At 41.7% G+C, this 22,561-nt stretch overlaps 1 protein-coding gene across 1 annotated transcript in view; it reads left to right on the top strand.

The window, feature by feature from the left end:
• The window catches only part of TRIM33 (tripartite motif containing 33), a 96,912-nt gene that overhangs the window by 39,240 nt on the left and 35,111 nt on the right, over window positions 1-22,561 (top strand). Inside the window, exons 2-11 of the mRNA XM_015429273.1 lie at window positions 5,392-5,510; window positions 5,668-5,815; window positions 7,662-7,794; window positions 9,167-9,283; window positions 10,743-10,857; window positions 12,611-12,757; window positions 14,507-14,624; window positions 18,604-18,848; window positions 19,100-19,261; window positions 19,804-20,004. Of these exons, the coding sequence (XP_015284759.1) occupies window positions 5,392-5,510; window positions 5,668-5,815; window positions 7,662-7,794; window positions 9,167-9,283; window positions 10,743-10,857; window positions 12,611-12,757; window positions 14,507-14,624; window positions 18,604-18,848; window positions 19,100-19,261; window positions 19,804-20,004 (1,505 nt within the window). The remainder of the gene's footprint in view (window positions 1-5,391; window positions 5,511-5,667; window positions 5,816-7,661; window positions 7,795-9,166; window positions 9,284-10,742; window positions 10,858-12,610; window positions 12,758-14,506; window positions 14,625-18,603; window positions 18,849-19,099; window positions 19,262-19,803; window positions 20,005-22,561) is intronic.

Raw genomic sequence — 22,561 nt, 5'->3', positions numbered from 1 at the left:
GTTGGTTTATAATTGGTAATATTCTGAATCCCCTGCCACACCTGCTGCATGTCATTCGTATTGAATTTATCCTCAATCCTCTGCCTATAGCCCAGCTTAGCCTGTCGGATGCCTCTTTTCAGGTTGGCTCTGGCAGAGCTATAAAGGTTCATGTCTCCAGACCTAAAGGCTATGCAGTGTTTAATATAACCCAGGACTGCCACTGTGTGTTCCTCCAGGTCTTGATGATCAAAAATATCCCAGTTTGTCCTCTCAAAGCAATCTTGCAACTGATGGGAAGCATCCTCAGGCCAAGTTTTTACCATCCTTCTTTTTACAGGAGCTTGTGACCTGAGTGTAATGTATGTTGGTACTAGGAGCAAGGACATGTGGTCTGACTGGCCCAAATGTGGAAGCTGCATGGCCCTGTAACCATGTTTTATGTTAGAGTAGACTTTATCTAAGGTCTTATCTCCTCGGGTGGCACATTTCACATGCTGATAAAACTTAGGGAGCACAGGTTTTAATTCAGCGTGATTAAAATTCCCAGCAATAGTATGCACTGCCTCAGCACATGTGGGGAAAGGCGGTCCCTCAGGTAGGCTGGACCCAGGCCATATAGGGCTTTATAGGTAAGAACCAGCACTTTGAAGCGAATCTGGTATGCTATCGGCAGCCAGTGCAGCGCTTTCAGCACAGGCTGAATGTGGTCCCTCCTAGAGAGACCCATCAACAAGCCTGGCTGCAGCATTCTGCACTAGCTGCAGCTTCTGGATTTGCGACAAAGGCAGCCCCATGTAGAGAGCGTTGCAGTAGTCTAGCCTCGAGGTGACCGTCGCATGGATCACTGTGGCCAGGTCATCTCGGTCAAGATAGGGGACCAACTGCCGTGCCAGCCGAAGATGGTAAAAGGCTGACTTGACAGTGGCCGCTACCTGGGCCTCCATTGTTAATGAGGAGTCCAGAAGCACCCCCAAACTCCTAACCCGAGACGCCGGCACCAAAGGCACCCCGTCACAGGCCGGGAGAGGGAGCCCCAACCCCGTACCGACCCGACTCAGGCCCAGGACCTCCGTCTTCACCGGGTTTAGTTTCAATCGGCTCAGCCGGAGCCAACCAGCCACAGCTTCTAATGCAAAACCAAATGTTTATAGAGGACTATATTTTCCAGTCCAGCTGTGACTTTCTGTCCAAATAATACACTTTCTCTTGCTTGCTAAAAAACAGTGCTTTCTAGGTTCGGCTTACATTTTTTCTACCTCTTGGATAGCAAAAATTAAGATACATGTGCAAAGGTAGCACAGAGGTTCATCTGTGTCTCTCTTAAATATATTCACAGTCTTTTTTATAGAAAACTTAAGGATTTTATTCTCTTAAATTTCCTAATTATGCCAAATAGTGCTGTTAGAACGGTCAAAATTAGGTTTCATAAGATGGCATTTCACATATTTTGATCCCCAACATTTATGTGATTGTCCGTAAAAATGCAAACTGTTTTTCTCCCCATGGCTTCAACATTTGTAGAAATCAGATATCTCTACAGGTGAGGGAAGATATTGCAGAATTTATTAGGCTAGGTTCAGTGATTTCATTCTGCAGGTAGCAGAGGTTTCTTTTGCTGGTAGAAGCAAATAATTATATACCGTCTATTTTATTCCCTACCAAATCACTGTCTCTGTCTCCCCAGGTGTAGTGGGATCACCTGGGAAGACAACCCTTTCCAGTACACTGAACACCTCTCACACTGGGACTATGTTTTTCTCACTTGCCCCATTCTTCAGGGAAGCTAAGCACGGTGGGAATAAGAACTTATTAAAGTTTAGAAGTGTTAATAACTGCCAGGCTTTCCCTTACAACCATGAATTCCAAAGAGTACACTGCAATTATTAATGTATACATGAAAACCTGTACAAACTCTACTTTGGGCAAAATGTTTCTGTGATTCATATGGTGTAAAAATCTATTTCTGTGCAGCTGTTTAAAAGGAGTATCATTTGTTTGGATAGTTCTTATTAACATTTAATATTAATATTTCTGTATTTCTGGACTTCCGGCCGATGGAACAGCGATAGCGGATGCTCTCCTCACAGCGGAGGAGGGTGAATCGCACAGCAGCGACCTGGAGGGGTGCCACCTCAAGTGACACCCCCGAGGAGCCTTTGCAATAGGCTCCAGACCAGGGGGCTTTTGAGGGGTAGCTTCTTCGATGGCATAATGCCAGAGAATTGAGGCTCTCCTCCGCCTCGATGGTCCAGTTGCTGAGTGGCCCTCAGGCACAAGCTAGACTGACTGGGACAAGCGCCGGAGATCGAGCGGAATGGTGTAAAACCGAGCGTATTCAGATAAACTGGCCAACAATGAACGTGTGTTCTGAATAAAATGGAGCCGTTTGAAAAGCGATTCCCCCCCCCGCGATCGGAAACAGAGATTGCAAAGAGGGACGCCTCTTTTGCGAAAGAGCAGTTAACGGACACGGAGGGGGAGAGGGGAGGAAGTAAACCGAAAGTATTTTGAGAGACTTATCTGATCTGCGAAGTTGTTTGGCGAGTTTTCCGAGTTGTGGGGAAGCGGTAGAAATTGTAAACAAAATGGGAAAGATGGCGGCCCAGCAGAGAAAGTTTAAAATGAAGCCGGGTGGGCAGAGTCCGAGACCGGAAGAGGGAGCAGATGTCCTCAAACTCCTGGCGGATATGCTTAAGCCGGTGATGGAACAACTCAATGTTATTAACCAGCAATTGACTGTGATGAATAAAAACTGCGCTGCACACCAGCTCCAGCTGAATGAGACGGAGAAAAAAGTGGAGCAGGCAAACGAGAAAATTAAAGAGATTGACACCACAAGTAAGAAGTTGAAGAAAAGGATGGGAGAGGTTGAAATGAAGGAGAATTGCCAAGAGAACCATGTCTTGCAGCTCCAGATGGAAAAAGCTAACATGATTCTCAGGTTTCAGGGGGTTCCTGAAACAGATCGGGAAGACTTGAAGAAGGTGCTTAGTGAGATCATCACTCCAGTAGTAGGCTTAACAGCAGAGGAAGTTGTAAACAAAATGGAGACAGCCTATAGGGCATACTCCAACTATATTAAAAAAAAAAAAAACACAGCCTACCTGGAGAAATAGTGGTCAAGTTTTCAAGAAGACAAACCAGGGATGCAATCTTAAAAGCAACATCAGCAACCCCACTGTAAATGGGAAATATTACCATTAAAACTTTAAAGGACATTCCATTTGAAATTAGACAAAAGAGGAAAAATTACAAGGAATTAATTTCTTTTCTTCAAACTGATGGAATATTGTACAGATAGGCGGTCCCGGAGGGTGTCATCTTTAAGATCAACGATAGAAGAGAGAAGATAGACTCCACTTTTAAAGTTAAAGAATTTTTGAAATGCCAGTTGGGGACAGATGATGAGTCCAAAGAGGGAGAATCGAAGTTGAGTGACTCTGCTACCTCGGGAACAGAAGAGGATTCTGCGGCAGAAAAGGATGCGGGACCTGCTAGAGTGGTATATGATTTTAGAGATAGAAAGCCGAAGTAAAGGCAGAAGGACTTGGAAAATGGCCTTTTGAAATGAAGAATAAGAAGATGATCAGAGACTTCTCTCATAACAACTAACAAAATAACATATAAGAAGCAAACTGTTATAAGCAAGAACTCAACAAGTATATTGTGATAATAAAACTAATTATACTAACATATTTACTAACAGTGGAAAGATCTCCTCCTCTTGGGGTTTTAGTTTAGTGTGGTTTGCTTTTCTTTCTCCTTAGTTGTAGTCCCTCCCCTATATTTCTTTGTACTTTGTAGTAAATGCAAAATAAAAAATATCCCTACGGGGATTTTAAGATTTTTTTTTTCTGTATTTCTGCTTATTTTGGCATACTACCCTTTACTTTTTGAAAGCAAATTTGAGCTTCAAATGGCTGTTGTGGGTACAATACATCTCAATCTATAGCACTAAGAATGAGCTCAAACTTTTGGAAAGACATGACTCTGCCCCAGTGGAATAATTTATTTTAAATTTTGGTATAGATACATTGCAGCATATATAATGACTCTGCAACAATTCAACAAAATCCGTGATTACGATCTGACTATAAGCTTCCCTGTGCACGCACACTTTTTCAGATACATTGAAACAGATTTCCTCAAGCCTTTCATATAGGTAAAGGGGGGGGGTTCAGGTTGCCAGGAAAGGCTAGTTAGAGTCAAGATGCATAAGTAACTGGGCAATAAATATAGCTGAGATTGGATTAAAGCAATTGGTAAGACCTGTGAATGGCAGAAAATTAACGTACAAATACAAGAGTTAACAAACAGATGTGAGATCTAAGTTTGAGTCCAGTGGCAGCTCCAAGACCAATTCTAGATGTAGCACCAGGAGCCTGTAATCCCGGCTGCTGGGGAGGTTGAGGCTGGTGGATTGCGTGAGCTCAGAAGCTCTGGGCTGCAGCGGGCTGTGCCAACTGGGTGTCTGCACTAAGTTCGGCATCATGGGAATAAGTGAGAACTGGGAGACTTAGCTTGTGTTAGATACACACTTCTTCAGATACATTGAAACATATTTCCTCAAGCATTACATATGGGGAGGGGTGTAGTTGCCAGGAAAGACTAATTAGAGTCAGGATGCGTAAGTTACAGCTAAGATTGGAATGATGCAGTTGGTAAGATCTGTGAATAGCAACAAATTAACATACAGATAATAGAAGAGTTAATAACAGATGTGAGAACTAAGTTTGAGTCTAGTGGCACCTTTAAGTGAGCTGAGTGACTTAGCATGTGCAGTGAGATATCTCTTTTAAGCCCTGGGGGTTCCATTGTCCTTAGCATTGTAATAACTTGTAATTCAGCAATCTCCTGTTCCAGTCTCTTTCTGAAATGCTTCTGCAATAAAACAGCTACTTTGAGGTTCCCCCATTAAGTGCCCTGGGAGGTTGAAATGTTCTCCTACAGGTTTCTCAGTTTTGTGATTCTTGATGTCAGATTTGTATCCATTTATCCTTTAGCGTAGGGTTTGACCTGTTTGCTTTATATAGAGAACTGAAGGGCATTTTTGCCATTGAATGGCATATACAGTTAGACGATGAGCATGTGAATGAGCCTGCGATGGTGTAGTTGATGTTTTTAGGTCCAGCAATTGTGTTGTCTAGGTGTATATGGCAGCAAAGTTGGCATCTGGGTTTACTCCTAGCTCTGGTACCAGTGTCCATGTTCAAATTAGATGTTGCATTATTGTGGGTGAGGAGTTGTTTGAGATTGGGGGGCTGTCTGTGCAGAAGAAAAGGTTAGCCTATCAATACTTGAGAAAGAGAGCTGTCATTATCTAGTTGAGGTTGTAAATCACTGATGATGTGTTGAACTGTTCTGAGTTGAGAGCAGAGAAGTATAAGCAGTTTCCTCTTTTGTTTGCAGTTGGTGTGATCAGGTGTCCAATCTGTCGCCAGGAATGCAGACAAATAGATTTGGTAGATAATTACTTTGTGAAAGACACATCTGAAGTACCAAGCAGCTCTGATGAGAAATCTGAACAGGTATGGTTTACCATTACTTTTTACTTGGTGTGTAATTTGCATAGATAATGTAATTTAGTAGTGCTAGACCAGCATTCCATGTCTCAGATATGGCATTCTGTGTCAGAGTTACAGCATATAAAAATAAGTCTTTGTAATTATTTTTTCTTGCTTTCAGGTGTGTACCAGCTGTGAAGATAATTCCAGTGCTGTTGGTTTCTGTGTAGAATGTGGAGAATGGCTGTGCAAAACATGCATAGAAGCTCATCAGCGAGTAAAATTTACTAAGGATCACATGATCAGAAAGAAGGAAGATGTTTCTTCAGGTAAAATTTCTGCTTCTAACGTTTGAGTTACTATCTGTTTCAATAAAGTTGTAACTAAATTACGTTATATGTTGAACGTTGATGCTGCTAAGTCATTTCCAAGCTTTGGTAAAATATGAACTGCATGTACTGAGCTTGCTTTTTGATGAAGCCAGAAAACTGAATGTGTCATTTCAGAAATGTCTGTAATTGCAGATTTTATTCTGTTTGTACTAATCTCATGTTTAGAAATATGGGTGGAAGCAACATTGCAGGGAATCAAGAGGAGGTGGTGGAGAAGCACTGAGGATTTCTAGAGCTGGTGTAGGTCAGTGGGATCTAACAGTGTTGCTTAGCAAGATGGCAAAGGGGAAGAAGGATGAGTTTATTTGCCTTGGGTAGACTGTAGAGAGTGCTGGAAATAAATATTTAAATCAATAATGAAAAAACAAATTGAGCTACCCAAGAATGTGAACAGAGATATTGAATGTAATGTGTGAGTTTGCAGGGGGAGTAGAAGGTTGGGAGAGCAGGGCAGATAAGTGAGGAGTTATTTATTTATTATTATATTCGAGTTGCTGGCCGCCCTTCCCTGCGAATAGGGCACAGGGCAGTTTACATCAGAAATAAATACAATAATATTGAGTTAAAACAGCATTAAAATAGTTAAAAATCAGCCAAAAACAACATTAACTCCAAGATGACAGTACTTTCCACCAGCCCCCTGGGTGGAGGGGATATGCAGAATAAAGGGGGGGGGTTGAAGTGGGAGAATGCCAGACCGTTGCTGTCCTCAACCAAATGTCTGGAGGAACATCTCTGCCTTACAAGCCCTATGGAAAGGAAGTAAATCCCGTAGGGCACGGATGTTCTCTGGCAGAGAGTTCCACCAGGTGGAACTAGATGAGTACAGCCGGGCGGAACTAGTCGAGGACACCCGGATCTCTCTCGGGCCAGGGACCAGCAGAAGGTTCTTATTGCTAGAGTATAATGCTATTCCAGGGACATATTGAGATAGGTGGTCCTGAAGGTATGTGGGCCTCTGACTGCTTATGGCCTTAAAAGTCAAAACCAGAACCTTGAACCGGATCCAGTGCTCCACTGGAAGCCAGTGCAGCTCATGCAGCACAGATTGGGACAAGGGAAAACTGCATGAAGTAGGTGAAACAGAGAGCAGGGGACAACACTTTTGTGACAGCCACTGCAGGTAGGTTATGGGTAGATGTGGCATTAAAGGAGATAATATTGATGGTCAGGATGGTTCTTGCTGAAGAAAAGGTGAAGTATGTGAGGCATTGGTTCAAAGAAGTTGGCTTTGGGAAGGAGAAGACAGGTAGGAGGCTTAAATAGATTATCAAATGAACCTTGAAATCAAGGAGAGAGATAGGAATATATGCAGGAAAGAAGACAATCCAGAAATCAAAGTATGAGGCGAAAGTTGAAAGGGAGGCCGGGGCACAGTAGGACCAGCAGGACTTGAAATATAAATGGGAGTGAGCAGCTTTGTTAGAATGAGTTTAAAGGGTAACAAGCAGTAGGACAGAGTGGGTAGAACTGGCAGAATTTAGTCATGAGAAGTTACCACCACCATTACAGCCTTCAGGCTGTGTGGTAGGAGAAGAGACCTATAATGGAGAGGCCACAATGTTGGCAGTGTGTCAGGGAGAGGGGGAAATGAGTTTTTGTGAGGGTAAATTGCTGGAATGATTAAGTGGGGGAAAGGACAATGAAGGCTGGATCAAGGGACTTCTGTTCCTTCTAGCCAGCTGTCTGTGTCTCTGCAATGGGAAACTATATCCTAAAATTGGTTTTTCTTGAGCTTTTGACTCTTGAACCCATTTTGATGCATCTTTTCCCCTTAATGCAGAGGCTGTTGGAGCATCTGGTCAACGTCATGTGTTTTGTCCTGTCCACAAACAAGAACAGCTAAAACTTTTTTGTGAGACCTGTGACAGATTGACATGCAGAGACTGCCAATTATTGGAACACAAAGAACATAGGTATAATATTCTTGTCTTACATGCTTTCCTTTCTCAGAGCAGATGAATTTTAAGAAGTTATCCCTTTTTGTTTTCCTACTCTGGCAGTCAAAAAGACTTGGAGGTAGTACATTGGGCTCTTTCTAAATGCTCATTCTTGTGGTAGCAGTATCTTCTAATTAAATAAGTCATAAGCTTCAGTTAATCTATTAAACCTGCATATAAATGAATTTGAAGAAAAACTGTTTTCAATCATACATCTTAGAATACTTCTCTCCTTTGTGTGCCTAACTAGAGGTACCTATAATAGTTCACATGGGTTTTAATCAGTTAACCATTTACTTGACAAATTTTGCAGACTAAAAATGAGATTATGGCACTTCCAGGAGTGCCTAGTTGGGCAGGTCTGGTAAGCAGAGCGAAATAAGGGTAACAGCAAATGAGGGTGGCAGATTGTCAGAGCTCTCATGTAGTCTTTCAGTAGATTGACTTTAGCCTGTTTCAGAAACTTTATCAATCAGCTGATGGAATCAGCATCAATACTGTCATTTTAGCAATCATTAAACTATTATATAAGTTCAGTTTATAGATTGATGTAATGTTGAATAGTTGTAAAGTGGCAAAGTTTCCAGTAGGGAGTGTTGCTTGTGATATTTGATGCTTAGCTTAGGTTACTTCTGAATAAGTAGTCATTGCAAAGTATAATATTGCAAACAGTATTTATGTTGGTTTTGAGAACTGCTTTATTTTGCTACAGTGGAAGAAATATTAAAGAACATGGGGTCTTAAAATCTGAGGCTATGCAGAAATGTGAATAGTAATATTTGAAACCTGGGTGATTAGCTGGGCAGTGATTTATTTGCTCTAATGTACAAGTGTATTTTAGGTGTTTAGTGACGAAAATGAAAATGTGCATATTGGGATCTTTTAGTGTATCATTACAGAACTGTTTGCTTTTCAGATAGTCTTTAGGCTGCAGCAGAGCAAAATTACTGTTTAATGTGCAGATTCTCCTGTATCATTAATACAGCTTTAAGAAGACCCTTCCCCACCTCTAACCACCTAAAACTGGCTTCAAAGGGAAAGGCCTAGATTTTGCTATTGACTATTTATCTGCAGGAGAAACTCATCAAATTGTTATCATGAATTGTTATGTTGCAAAAAAGGTTGTGTTAAAATTTTTTATACAGTGCCTGGTAGGTAGGCATTCCATAAGTAAAATATGATGATGATGCTCTGGAGCCGCCAGCAGTCAGTTATAACAAATCTGTTTTTAAAGTCTGTCTTACTAGTGCTTTTGTATAACTACCCCTTTATCATTACCAAACATGTTTGAATTGGATTTTCTTGCTGCAGTGCGGCTACATTGTATTTTGTTTTCTCGTTTGGAAAGGTATCAGTTTTTGGAAGAAGCATTTCAAAATCAAAAAGGTGCTATTGAAAATCTGTTAGCCAAACTCCTCGAAAAGAAGAATTATGTTAACTTTGCAGCTACTCAGGTGCAAAATAGGTAAGTGATGGTGAATTTTTCATAACAATGTTTATTTTAAGACAAATCAGTCTACAGAGCTGCTCAGATTTCCTCCTTTGCAAGCTGAGCACCAGATGTCAGTCACTTTGATTGTTAGCAGGCAAAATTTGCTGTACCTGATTCACAAAAGCCTACTATATGAGTGACAACAGAATGCATTTAGTTCTGTGGAAATGCATGCATATCCGCAAGCACTGCACCATCACATAGAACAGCCTGGGGGCAATGTTCCGTCTAATTTTTCTTCCCTTCTGAAGAGAGCAGTTCATGTCCCGAGCAGAATATAACTGCTGTAATCTTAAAATGGGCAATGGGTAGTGCGAGAGTTGCATCTAAGCAGGGCCTCCTGTGTTAATGAGCTCACGCGCATAGCTTAGAGGGAACAGTGCCTGGGAGTATTGCTGTTTTGTCTGCAGGGAACTCTCATTTGGAAGTAGATGCCCTCATTCTTGGACAGTATTTGGCTGGGAATCACCCAGTGCTTTGGCCTACCTTGGGCAGCTGTTTTGTGTTGGCACCAGTTACCCTTGCTCTGAACTCCAGAAGAGCTTGCATGTTTGCCAAAGCTTGGACTTCTGGACTAAGTGGTACTTATTTGAGTCCAGAGTATCTGCTACTGCTCTGGCTCTTGTATGGATTGGGTGTAATGAAACGTTGCTGAGGGAGAAAACAGAACATACACTCTAGCCTTGTCTACATATAACATCGCCTTCCATATACATGTCCTGCTTTACTCACCCTGTCTTCTCCATTTTCCTATTTCAGTGCTGTAACAGAGTACTGTGGCAACTCAGCTGGTACAACGGATGGGCCTTATGCCGTTACACACCCATGTCTGTACACTTTGAGGAGGAAAGTGAGGGCAGCTTTGACCAGGAGTGTTGTTCTGTGTCCTAAACAATGTTGCTAATTTCAGGTGGCCTCATTGGCTTCTTAAAACTAAAGGCAGAGATGGAGAAAGTTTGAGGTCAGAAATCATGGTTCTGCATTCTGTTTTGACGCCCCAGTAGCACATTACTATGGAAAGATTTTAAAGTGCAATTGCTCCTTGCTTCAAGCAAGTAGATGAGCTGCAAATTGGCCAGCTGAAATAGCAAATTGTCACTACGATTAAATGAACAATTTCTCTTGGATTAAGTTCGCGCTACTCTGATTTATTTTTTTTAAGAACATTGGAAGCAGAATAAACATTTCATAACATATGTATCAAAATTCAACATGTGCTGGACATTTAAGACCTTCAGGTAGTTAGATTATATTGTAAAAAAAAAACCTATTCCAGATGCCTTTTTTAAAAGGATGAGTGGCTGTTGCAGTGTATTTTTTTATTTTAGTTGCAGAATTACATCATGCTATGCAGTATGGTGAATTTTTACTTCCATGAAAGTAACACAAGAGATCTAATATTATTGCCTGACAACATATTTTTCTTTTCCAGGATAAAAGAAGTGAATGAAACTAACAAACGAGTAGAACAGGAAATCAAAGTTGCTATTTTTACCCTGATTAATGAAATCAATAAAAAAGGAAAATCTCTCTTACAGCAGCTTGAGGTACAGCTAAGATCCAGAGAATGAACCCTTCTGTGTACTTCACATGTTTTTTGGCTTTTTTTGGATGCCCCACTAAGGCTTGGTAGTGTAATCATGAATTTTATCAGTATTCCTGTTCTTAGCCTAATCATATTTACATGGATTGTAAAAATTCATGCAATGAAACTTGCAGATAGCAAAAGGTGTTTGAAAACATGATTTTTAAGTACACTGCTTTCTCTCTTACACTGCATTAAAGTTTTGTTGAATACAAGATATATTTCTTGTGGTTCTTTTGCTCTTCAGATTAAGTGTCTTCTAATGCTGGTAAATACAGATAACCCTATCTCCTCTTTTGTATAGGGGTCAGTTTATTATAAGTGTCCAGCAATCTATTAATAAAGTTTGCTTTTAGAAACGTTTTTCCCTAGTTGGCCTCATTTGGATATGTTTTAAATGCATAGATGGTAGCTAGGATAATATTGCTGAGTGTGATACATATTAATTTCTGACAGTGCCATCTTCAGCAGAGCTACACCGGTCTAAATCAGTTAAAGTCAATAGGCTTAGAAGAGTGTAATTCTGTTTAGGATTATGTTATGAGTGTGCCACAGATTAATTTTACTCAGTCTAGAATATTCTGATCTCAAAATCAGTACAGCTCCCCATTGCAGCTTTTGATAATCCATGTAACATGTGGTCCCCTGAATAGGTTAAGTGGTTTGTTTGCCTTTAGATTGTTACTTGAGGGAAGGGAGTTCTACAGTTTTGTTGTGTATGGGGATTTAAAATCAGAACCAGCATCTTGAATTGGGTCTGGAAACAAATTGGAAACCAGCATAGATGGAACAAGAAAAGAGCGATGATGGTCCCTGTTATAGGGAGCTGACAGCTAGTTAACCTGAGTGCTAAGAATTGCCACTTGTTCATTGTCAGGCAGTGGGCACTTATAGAAATCCTAGATTCTGTCAAAATATTTGGCTACCAGCTTGCCCTAAATGAAGCTGTACTGTGGAACAAGAGAGAGTAATAAGCTACAGCAGTGGCAATACTTTTATTGGTTTCTGATGTTTAGTTTTTTTGAGAGCCATTTTGAGCATCTTTTCAGTATGAAAGTGTGTGTGTGTATAAAAATTAAGTTGATAGTATATTTTATGGAATGATTGGGAAGTGAAAAGCAAATATTTGTTACCGAGGAAAAATAGCCTCTTTCAATTCCTGGGTACCTGAGACTGCTTCTCAGTTGAAGCTCTTGACTTCAAAAGCTGGGGGCTAGTATTTCAAGAACTGCTGTGAGGGTTTGGGGATAAGACAACTATAAACCTTGTGTGTGGCCAGTAGTGCCTCATGCCACATAGAAAATTGTTTTTGAAACTGAAGGGATGTTCAAAAGCGGTTTGTGATACGTTGTGGATCTACTCTTGAGCACACTCTTTGGATCTCCTTATTGCTTTTAAATAAAAAATGTTGAAGTAGAATTTTATAAAAGAACATATTTAGTCATTGACAGTGCCATCAGGTTTTTATTAGAACACATTTGTGAATGTCAGTCTTGCAGATAAATTTCGTTCAGAATACTCTGTCTCTAGCTTCCCATTAATCACAGTGTTACTGCAGCATACCATTCAGAAGTGTAACTGCCAGATATATGTAGTATTACTACAGGAACACTTATGCCTCAGTTCTTCAGTATTGTATAGCTAGAATTTTAATTATTATTAATTATTACACTGGATGTTTTAAATGTTATCCATTGTATGCTTTTTCTTTTCAGACTGTGACAAAAGAGAGACAGATAAAACTAATACAACAGCAGAATGATATCAGTGGCCTGTCACGGCAGGTGAAACATGTGATGAACTTTACCAATTGGGCTATTGCAAGTGGCAGTAGCACTGCCCTGCTTTATAGCAAGCGACTGGTAAGAAACATTCAAACTCTTTACCCAGTGTGGATTTTGAAAACCCAGTAAGATGCAGGCAAAAAGGGAACTCACTCTTCGCTTCATCTTATATATATTTTTAAAGATTACTGGAAATTTACTTGTTTTTGGAAAATGTTTTCCACGTATGTTTTACTGTGAACTTGGTATTTACGTCACTGTAGAATTTGACGTCTTTTTGTTGGTGGAGTAGCCTTTACGTTTACATTGCCAAAAATAATATCACCATATACTTGAAGCTCTAGCTTTTGAAGTGAAGTGTGGTAGTCTGTCCTCCCCTTTCTAACAGAGGTTGTGGGTCTTGATCTGCTACTCATTCTCATGTTTGTACAAGAGTTGATGTAGGTGGTAGTTTTTCTGGGGGCTGAACTAGTCCCTGTATTGGTCAGTTGAGTTGCAAGAGATTATTTGGAATCCTGAATTCCTCCTCTGCGTTCATGTGCTGAAACTGAACGTCATGATTGTCTTTGTGCACTACCTTAGGTCACTGTCAGGAATTGCTATGAATTGTTTGGTTTATGGATCTACAACATGCTTGTTTCCTGTCAAACACTGATGCTGGAGTTTAGGAGACTTGCATAGATTAAAAGTCACATTTCATGGGGAGGCTGCAGTGAGTGGTAACCTTGCAAAATAACCCTCCGCTTCTGTCAACAGTGCTTCTATGAATGCAAGAAATTCCATTGGCACAGGAGCCATACGAGCCTGATTCCTTCTCTGTACTTTTTGTCTGCAAGTCCTGCAACCTTCAGCATCAGTGTTTTGGAGGTCTTGGGTTTGCTGTTGGAAAGGGGAGGATGGGAAAGTATTGAGTCCATGTGTGTCCTTATATGTATGCTCCATAGGATCTAAGCTTTGTGTTTAACCCCATCTTCTTCAGTAGATGTTGCAACTCCGTTTGAGTGCCAGGCAGGAAATGCAGTATTTTATGTTTTTAGCACAGGAGTTAGAGGTTACAGCAAGAGCACTTCTGTCATGTTCCAGAAGAACTAATTAAACCTGAAACCCAGCTTACTTACGTTGTGGGTTTCTAGTAGGAAAATGATCCTGTGGTTTAAATGTTCTCTAGACAGTTAATAAAAAGATTTTCTAGTAAGCAAGTGAAATATCACTTCTTTATGCATAAAATTTCAGTAATTTTAAAATTTCAGTAAAATATCAATAACTTTAAAATTGCTAGGGGATTTGAATCTTCATATTTGCACAATCTTGTGTAAAAGTTATAAAGCAGCTGGTTTCTCAAGGTATAGCTCTAACTGCTAGGGGCTTGCTCTTTCATCATCATCGTAAATAAATCAGAGTTTGCAATGAGTTTAGAAGCTTTACCTTGAGATAAACCTTTTCAGATTGCATGGTTTGCTTTCTGTTATGGAATAGTTGTGAGATCTGTTATTTGTTTTACATGAAATTATTTGAAAGTATATACAGTTAATGTCTGGTATATATTAAAAGGTAATAGTTCTAAAATAAACTTTTGTTCTAGAAGCTACCTTTCCTTGTGTTTTAGGAAGAGTACTCTCTATGATTGTATTTTGACCTTTGTATCCTGCTGTTCCTCCAGGGGTCTCAAACTGAGGCAATAACTTTACCCCAAACCTTTTGAGATGGGTTAGAATGAAAGGTAGTGTGACTTGCCCAGACCCACCCAGTTCATGATTTATGTCAACTTTGTCTGTTGACTCTTTGCACCATGTCATCACTAATCTTAGAGTGTTTGTCTTCTCACAGATCACGTTCCAGCTGCGACATATTTTAAAAGCACGATGTGATCCCGTCCCAGCTGCTAATGGAGCAATACGCTTCCATTGTGATCCCACATTCTGGGCAAAGAATGTAGTCAACTTAGGTGAGAGGGTGTTCCATTTCTCTGAAAGCTGAATTTAATATGTAAAAATTCTTTCTTTGATCAGTGGTATGAATAGACAGTTTCTGTACTAGATTTGGTGATAGTAGTTGTGTCCAAAACAATATTAGGGAGTTCTCTGGGATGACTTTTCTGCTCCACATTCCAGTGGGCCCCCATCCCACCACTGTTCAGAATAATTTTTCAAGGGGCCTCATTGGGGTGGGGAATGCCTTGCCAAATGTGCAGGAAAGTTCCTTCCACCTGCGTATGGAGGAATTGGATTAAGGGCCATAGCTTTGATTGATATGCAGCTACTCCCTCGATGCCTTTCTCCTGCTTGTACTTTGCATGTGATCCTTAAAGTAGTTCCATTTACTGTTTGGATGTTCCCTTGGAAACTGAGCCTTCTTAATAGGTGGCAGTGCCCTGGTGTTTCATGCTTGAAGATAGCAGTGCTGGATTATAAGGAATTCTTTTTCAGGCCCTACATAGCTGGCACAGATTTCTGTGAAAGCCCTATGATGTTAGCAAGGGTGGTGAGTGGCTAGTAGAAGGGAGGGGGGAGGATCATGAGAGAAAAAGAGAGAAGAATGGAGTATGGGGGCTGTTTTTCAGGTCTGACCTCTATAAATAAGTGGCATTTCCACATACTGTAATGGTCATTCTCTTCTCTTAAGTCGTGGTTTGTGATCAGTAAGTTTACTTGAGATGGAAAATAATCTTAAGTCAATTCTATATATCTCTATAAGTCTCACTACAGTTCATGTGAGACATCTGTTTTTCATTTGTGAAGGAGAAAGGGGAAAGCAGTGGAAATAAATGGAAAAATGTAGCCTAGAGTTTGCCCTGTATACCTAGCAGTGTGGGTGCCTCCTTAAAATGGACTAAAAAGTTTTACAGGTCTTTAGTTAATAAGTGCTGGATGTTTTGCAAAGCAGATAATAGGTGCCAGCTTCCAAAATAATGTTGCTAATTCTGTATATGGGCACAGTGAGCTTTTAGTTTATAAAGATTTGCTATCCTTTCTTACAGCAGCAAATTTAAAATTAGCAAAAACATGGAAATCAGAAGATTCCTTCAGTGACGCAATGGAGAAACAAGGTGTGTGAGCTCCTTGGAGTAGAGAAGCTCGCTAGCACCAAATTAGAGACACTAGTCTAGGGAAAATAAGAAATCTGACAATAATGTACACATCCCAATTTTTTTGCTTTATATTTTTGTATTAAAGTCCCCGTACATGGTAAATGTATATACTTCATGGTTTCAGCAAACCTAAAAGAATAGAACAAAATGATAAGCTAATAATTAAGAGTTTTTAGATGCCTTCAAGGGCTTACATATACATGCTAGATGTCTCCCATGGTCTTCCCCAGCAGCAACCTGTCCCTTTGTGTTAGAGGGCACGTGAGGTTCCTCAAGCTTTGTAGCAGCTTGTTCAGTGCTATGAGAGAGTGTTTCTGGAAATTTTTCTTTTCTACAAGGGTAGATAGAGATCTTCTTGTTGTACTTTAGACTGGGTGTGGACATTAGAAACTAAGCAGGGTGTTAGAAACGAATGAAAACTTGGAAAATGGCAAAAGAAACACAAAAATCTTAGAATTAATAGTGATGAGTGCACACTTCAACAAATGCATATGACTAGGATAAGACATCAGCGTTCCTGGAGAGTTTTGAAACTTCGAAAACAGCAGAGTCCTTATGGGAGACCTATGAAGAGGCAGGTTCCCCTGTTCCTTCAGATTTAAGGAAAGTTGGAAAACCCTGTGGCTACTCCCAATCTTTGCTCCACCTTGACCCCTTCCTTTACTCCCAAGGGACGTGCCAAAATCAAACTGGTTCGTAATCACCACCACCAGCAAATCTGCTGGATGGATTTTCACATCTGGCACTCTATAGTCCTATTGCTGTTTAGAGCCTTCACTTAGAAGAAGAAGAAGAGATTGGATTTCTACCCCGCCCTTCATAACAGACACCCTGTGAGGTAGGTGGGGCTGAGAGAGCTCTTTCAGAAACTGCCCTTTCAAGGACAGCTCTTGTCAGAACTATGGCTTGCCCAAGGTCATCCAGCAGCTGCAAGTGGAGGAGTGGGGAATCAAGCCCGGTTCTCCCAGATTAGAGTCCGCACACCTAACCACTACACCAAACTGGCTCTCCTTTATTCCTGCAAGCTAGCATGTAGACAATCAATTGTGCTTTCTCAGTTTTGAGCTGTCATGCTCAAGGAATGGCAAGCTTACCCACTGCTCCTCCCCATTATCACACAACACATAGCAAGACTGAACAGGCATGTTGTGCTTAGAGACAAGGCTTAAACAGTCAAAGGATAAGAAAGTTAATAAAAACAAAGTGTGCACATAGTCTGTCCCCCCACCCCCAGGGTTCCTGTCTCAAAAGGAAGTCTCTGTCCAGTCTCTGTCCCTCTTAGTTATGGCATTCCAGTAAGGTGTGAGATGGCAAGCCATTGTCCTACTTAGGCCAAATATATTAGCATGTGTAAGCCCTAAAGTACTGTGTGCTTGGGGCTTGATGGCCCCCATCCACTCTGCCAATTACTAATTTGCAGCTGGGTTCCAACTCAAAAACAGAGTGTGGTCCCAATAGCTGAAATATTGGGGTGAGTTCTAGGGTGGAGGGCATTTCTCCACAAGTGTCATTGTCAAATTCTGTAGTAAACTAATCCATTGTTAGATCTCCCATCATGATAACCAGTGATACAGTAGAAATACTGCTTTGGCTCCAGCGCCGCTTACAAAAAACATAATGAATTTCAGACTTTTTTCATTCAATGAAAATAGATTTATTACCTGTTTTCATAACACACCTAGGCTTGCTTTTGCATGAGTGTTAGGGCAGATTCCCTCTTCTCACTGCAGTCCTGTGTGCTTCCCATGACAGTGCTGCAGCAAGAAGAGGACGGCAAAAAGGTCCATGGTTCTCTGGGTCCAAGCCTAGTTTTTATAAAGATATATTTTAGACTTGCTGCAAGACTAGATCATATGGTGTTATGAGAAAATTTAACAAAGTGTTGGTAAACAATAGCTAATCAGCAAGCTAAGATATCTGTTGGTAAACAATAGCTAACAAGCAAGCTAAGATATCTGTATAGACAATTTGAAATAACTGACAATAATTCAAAGCAATTATTGGATTTCAATAATGTAGAAGATGGTGTATCAAGGAAACAGCAAACTAGAAAGTGTGTTGGGAAGAGACCCATTTTAGATCATAGATGTACGTTCTAGCACATAATCTTAATGTGTCTGATATGGAACAAATTTTGAACTAATAACAGTTGCAAAACTGTTAGTGGGAGCTAGAGAGTGATCATGGATAGATCTGTTGAAATACCAGATGTTCTTAAAATGTGAAGGTAGTGAGCTTGGATGTTTTAACATATGAATTTTATTTCCTGACTTTTAAAAACTACAAAATGCTAAAAAGCACCACACTTCAAATACAAAATGCACTTAATAAAACAAAGGTTATAGATATTATGGGATTTTGTATTAATGTAAAGATTAACATTATATTGAAGTGAGAGAAGAAGAACAGAAAATACTCTTCAAAATTAAATCTCCCTTTTATAACCATCTGGAAGGATTAAAATAAAGTAACAATATAAAATTAAATCAGTTTATTTAACCAAACAAGAAATTAGTGTAAAGGCATTTTTCTTTAGTTACACAATTTATAGAAAATGACATGTATACTATGAAAATACATTTTTTTCAACAGAAATTGTTGGTGAGGGATGGATATATCAGCACCAGTACTTTTAATATAAGCTCAGTAAGCAATTTTAATATAATTTTAAAAGTTTCTTAATGTTTTATTTAAAATACATTTGGTGGCCTATGTGCCTTTAGGAGTTTATGCCTTTACATTTTGTGAAACCAGGAAATAAGAAAATTTAAACTTTCTTTTCACAGAGGTAAAATAAAGGCTGCTTAGTTAACCAGCTCTCTCTCCTGTTGTTTAGGTAATCTTGTTATTGAAAATAAACCAACCCAAGGTTACACTCCTAATGTAGTAGTGGGACAAGTTCCCCCAGGAACCAACCACATCAGCAAACCTCCAGGGCAAATTAATCTTGCACAACTTCGGCTCCAGCATATGCAACAGCAGGTGTACGCACAAAAACACCAGCAGTTACAACAGATGAGGATGGGGCAGCCGGCAGGGCAGCTCCCCCGTCAGGCAGGCCCACAGATGCTACAGCAACAGGCAAGTTTTCAGACTGTCTTAATTTTCAACTCATTATAGACAGTAAGGCAGGCCTCTGACATAGACACTGAATAGATTTAAAGATTATACAGGAAATTGTTTCCTTAAATGCAGCGAGTCAATAGAAATTCAGGGTAGCTTACCTGGCTGGCATGTAAAATAAAATTGGCATTTATTTCTCTTGGGGTAAGGGAATACTTTTTTTTTTCTTAATCTCAAGCAAGAATTTTAAAATACATAATCTTTTGCAGCCTCCTAGATTGATAAGTATGCAGACCATGCAGCGGAGTATGAATTGCGGTGCTTTCCAAGCCCACCAGATGAGAATGGCTCAGAATGCTGCTCGTCTCCCAGGGATACCACGGCACAATGGGCCCCAGTACTCCATGATGCAGCCGCACTTACAAAGACAAGTATATGCTGTGTGCACACTTTGTTTTCCCACCTTTCATTCAGACATGTGGTTTCTGTTTTATATCAGTATATTTTAGCTGGGAAATCTCTTTGAAAGAGTAGTTTGCCCACCTTTTTCTGTGTTACTTATTTAAAGCAACTGAATGATATGAATTTTGTAAGGCACCTTAAGTCTTGCTGGCAGCATGCTCAGGTTTCAAATTAATGGGAAGTTTAACAAGGTACATGCTTGTTTGCAACTTCATGTTGGTTTATATGTCAACATGTTGACATGGGAATAATTTGTTTCACAATCTGGTTACAGAAATTAGGATAAAAAGCTCAGTTTGATTACTGCAAACCCTTTAGCAAATGAAATTTAGCAAATGAAATGCTTAAGTATATCACTATAATTATGTACTACTGGAAAGTACAAAGAATTGAATGGTAGTAATGAGCATGCCTTTTGAAAGCCTACAGTTTACACCTGAAATAAGTACTTCGTTCCTTTTATCATCGTCATAATCTGCTCTTCCCCCTTTCCCCTCCTTTTCCCCAGCAGCATTCAAACCCAGGGCATGCTGGCCCTTTTCCAGTTGTTTCAGTGCACAATAATACTATCAACCCAACAAGCCCTACAACAGCCACAATGGCCAATGCTAACCGTGGCCCAACAAGCCCATCTGTAGCAGCAATAGAACTTATTCCTTCTGTAACAAACCCAGAAAACCTTCCTTCTCTGCCAGATATCCCTCCCATTCAGGTTAGTGAAATTATGTAAAGACTGACTTTTAGAGCTTGCTTTGGCTGTTTGAAATACATTTTAAAATGTATTGCAAGGGTGAATCTCAATGAATCTATCATCTGTTGATGTCTGTGATATATATATTGTAGAGCTGCTTAACTTCACATTAACATTCTTTTCATGGAATGGTTTAAAAAGTTGGCAAGACACATAGAGTACCAAATCCTATTTTGTTTCCAGATAACAGCTTTTAAAACATTGTATATTTCTTCAAACAGTGCATTATGTTGTACTATTCTATAGTTAAACTGATGCAACAGGATTCAGTGACCTTCTTATACAGTTAACTAGAATAAAATGTTGCTGTAAAATTATATTAAGATAACATCCTTCACGATCAGACAAGGTGGGACCCACCCATTTTAATTTTTGTTGTTTGTGTCCTATATAATTAGCAGCTGAAGATGGAGAAGGGGTTTGTTAGGGTGTAGAATAATAGACATAACTGGATCATTTTTCTTTTTTTGGTCTTTGCAATATTTACACTTTGTCTTCAATATGTGCACAAGATGGCTTTAAACAAACCATGTAACATATAAGAGAGATTTTCGCCGTTATCAGCACCAGATGCTTAGGGAAAGGTGCTGTTCCTCACCTTGTTATGGTGAGCTGTGACTTTGACAAGTTGCCTCCTACAGTCTGAGGGGCCCTTGGAGAAGAAAACCTCTGAAGGAAATTTAAAACCACCTTCCTTCCCTGAGAGAATGATACTGATTAGGTTAAGGGACGGATGCTTATACATAGCAGTAATTCATTCCAGAACTGAAAAGACAGAAATAGGAAAGTATGGGCAGAATTGGGATAAATTCAGCCTTAAATCAGGGAATTGGTTGACTTGGGCAAAACACAAAGGCAAAAAGAAATAAAAGCCATAAAGACATCTGACTAGTGAAACACATTCCTTAACGTAATCTAAATATAGAGTTTGAGTCCAGTGGCACCTAATCAACAAAGTTTTATTCAATGTACTAGGAATCAGGCCTGTTGTAGCAATGAAGACAACGGCCGCTAGCCTGGCCTCCCAGCTGCGGGCCCCCGTCTCCTTCCCCGCCCCCCCGGCTGCTCAAGTACCCGGCGGGCCAAGCCAGCCAGCCACCCACGCACCCCCGGCTGATCAAGGGACCAGTGGGCCAAGGCACACAGCCCCGTCCCTCTCCGCACTGCGCGCTGGGGGGCCCGGCGGGCCAAGGTGGCTGGGTTCACCCCTCCCCCCCACCCATTCGCGGCACCGGTGGGGCAAACTGGCCAGGCTCGTTCCTCCCCCTGACCCAATGGAGGCGGCAGCAGGCCAAGGTGGCCGGGCTCATCCCCGTTCGAGGCAGGCCATCTGCCTGTCCTCCACACTGGTTGTCGATGGGGGGGGGAGCAGCTGCAGAAGTGCTGCAGAGACGGGTGAGGCGCTGGGGAGGTGTGCTGCTTCAGGCCGGAGGAAGACAGGAGGTATGTTCAGCAGAGCTGGGGCTGGCAGGCAGCAAGCGCTGCAGGGGAGGGGGCAGCCTCAGTCACTAGCAGGCAGGCGCCGCGCTGGTTGTCTCAGCTGTGTTGGGGACAGCGGAGAGAGGAAGCGGGATCTTAAGGGCGGTCAGCAGTTCCCGGGGGGGGGCAGCTTTCCCAAGGGCCCTCGGGGGTACAGCTGGCTTGCCATGTGGCTGTGGAACTGAGCCGGGAGTACCAGCAGGAGGACTGAACACTTTTTCTGCCCTGCGTGGGGCTGAGCCAGAGGCCGTCAACCAGCCTGTTGTGGTGTGGTTGGAGTTGCGGAGCTGCAGGAAAGTAAAGGGCTGGACGGGGGCGCGAGCTTCTCACACGGTGGCTTTCCAAGAGGCGCCTTTTGAGGCTGTTGGCAAGCGGTGTGAGTGCATCCCCCCCCCGCCCATTCGAGGCAGGCCGTCTGCCAGTCCTCCGCACTGGTTGTCGATGGGGGGGGAGCAGCTGCAGAAGTGCTGCAGAGACGGGTGAGGCGCTGGGGAGGTGTGCTGCTTCAGGCCGGAGGAAGACAGGAGGTATGTTCAGCAGAGCTGGGGCTGGCAGGCAGCAAGCGCTGCAGGGGAGGGGGCAGCCTCAGTCACTAGCAGGCAGGCGCCGCGCTGGTTGTCTCAGCTGTGTTGGGGACAGCGGAGAGAGGAAGCGGGATCTTAAGGGCGGTCAGCAGTTCCCGGGGGGGGGCAGCTTTCCCAAGGGCCCTCGGGGGTACAGCTGGCTTGCCATGTGGCTGTGGAACTGAGCCGGGAGTACCAGCAGGAGGACTGAACACTTTTTCTGCCCTGCGTGGGGCTGAGCCAGAGGCCGTCAACCAGCCTGTTGTGGTGTGGTTGGAGTTGCGGAGCTGCAGGAAAGTAAAGGGCTGGACGGGGGCGCGAGCTTCTCACACGGTGGCTTTCCAAGAGGCGCCTTTTGAGGCTGTTGGCAAGCGGTGTGAGTGGGAGGGAAGGACAGCCCAGCCAGCCCCGGGGAGAGTCCCGTCTGCCCCCTCCATTGGCTTTGAGCACACTGAGATAAGACGGTGCCGGCTGCC

The sequence above is a fragment of the Gekko japonicus genome, unplaced genomic scaffold (assembly GCF_001447785.1).
Source record: "Gekko japonicus isolate JY-2015 unplaced genomic scaffold, Gekko_japonicus_V1.1 scaffold786, whole genome shotgun sequence".
Classification (NCBI taxonomy): domain Eukaryota; kingdom Metazoa; phylum Chordata; class Lepidosauria; order Squamata; family Gekkonidae; genus Gekko; species Gekko japonicus.
The sequence above is the reverse complement of the archived record's forward strand: the minus strand, read 5'-3'. Positions and strand labels throughout refer to the sequence as shown.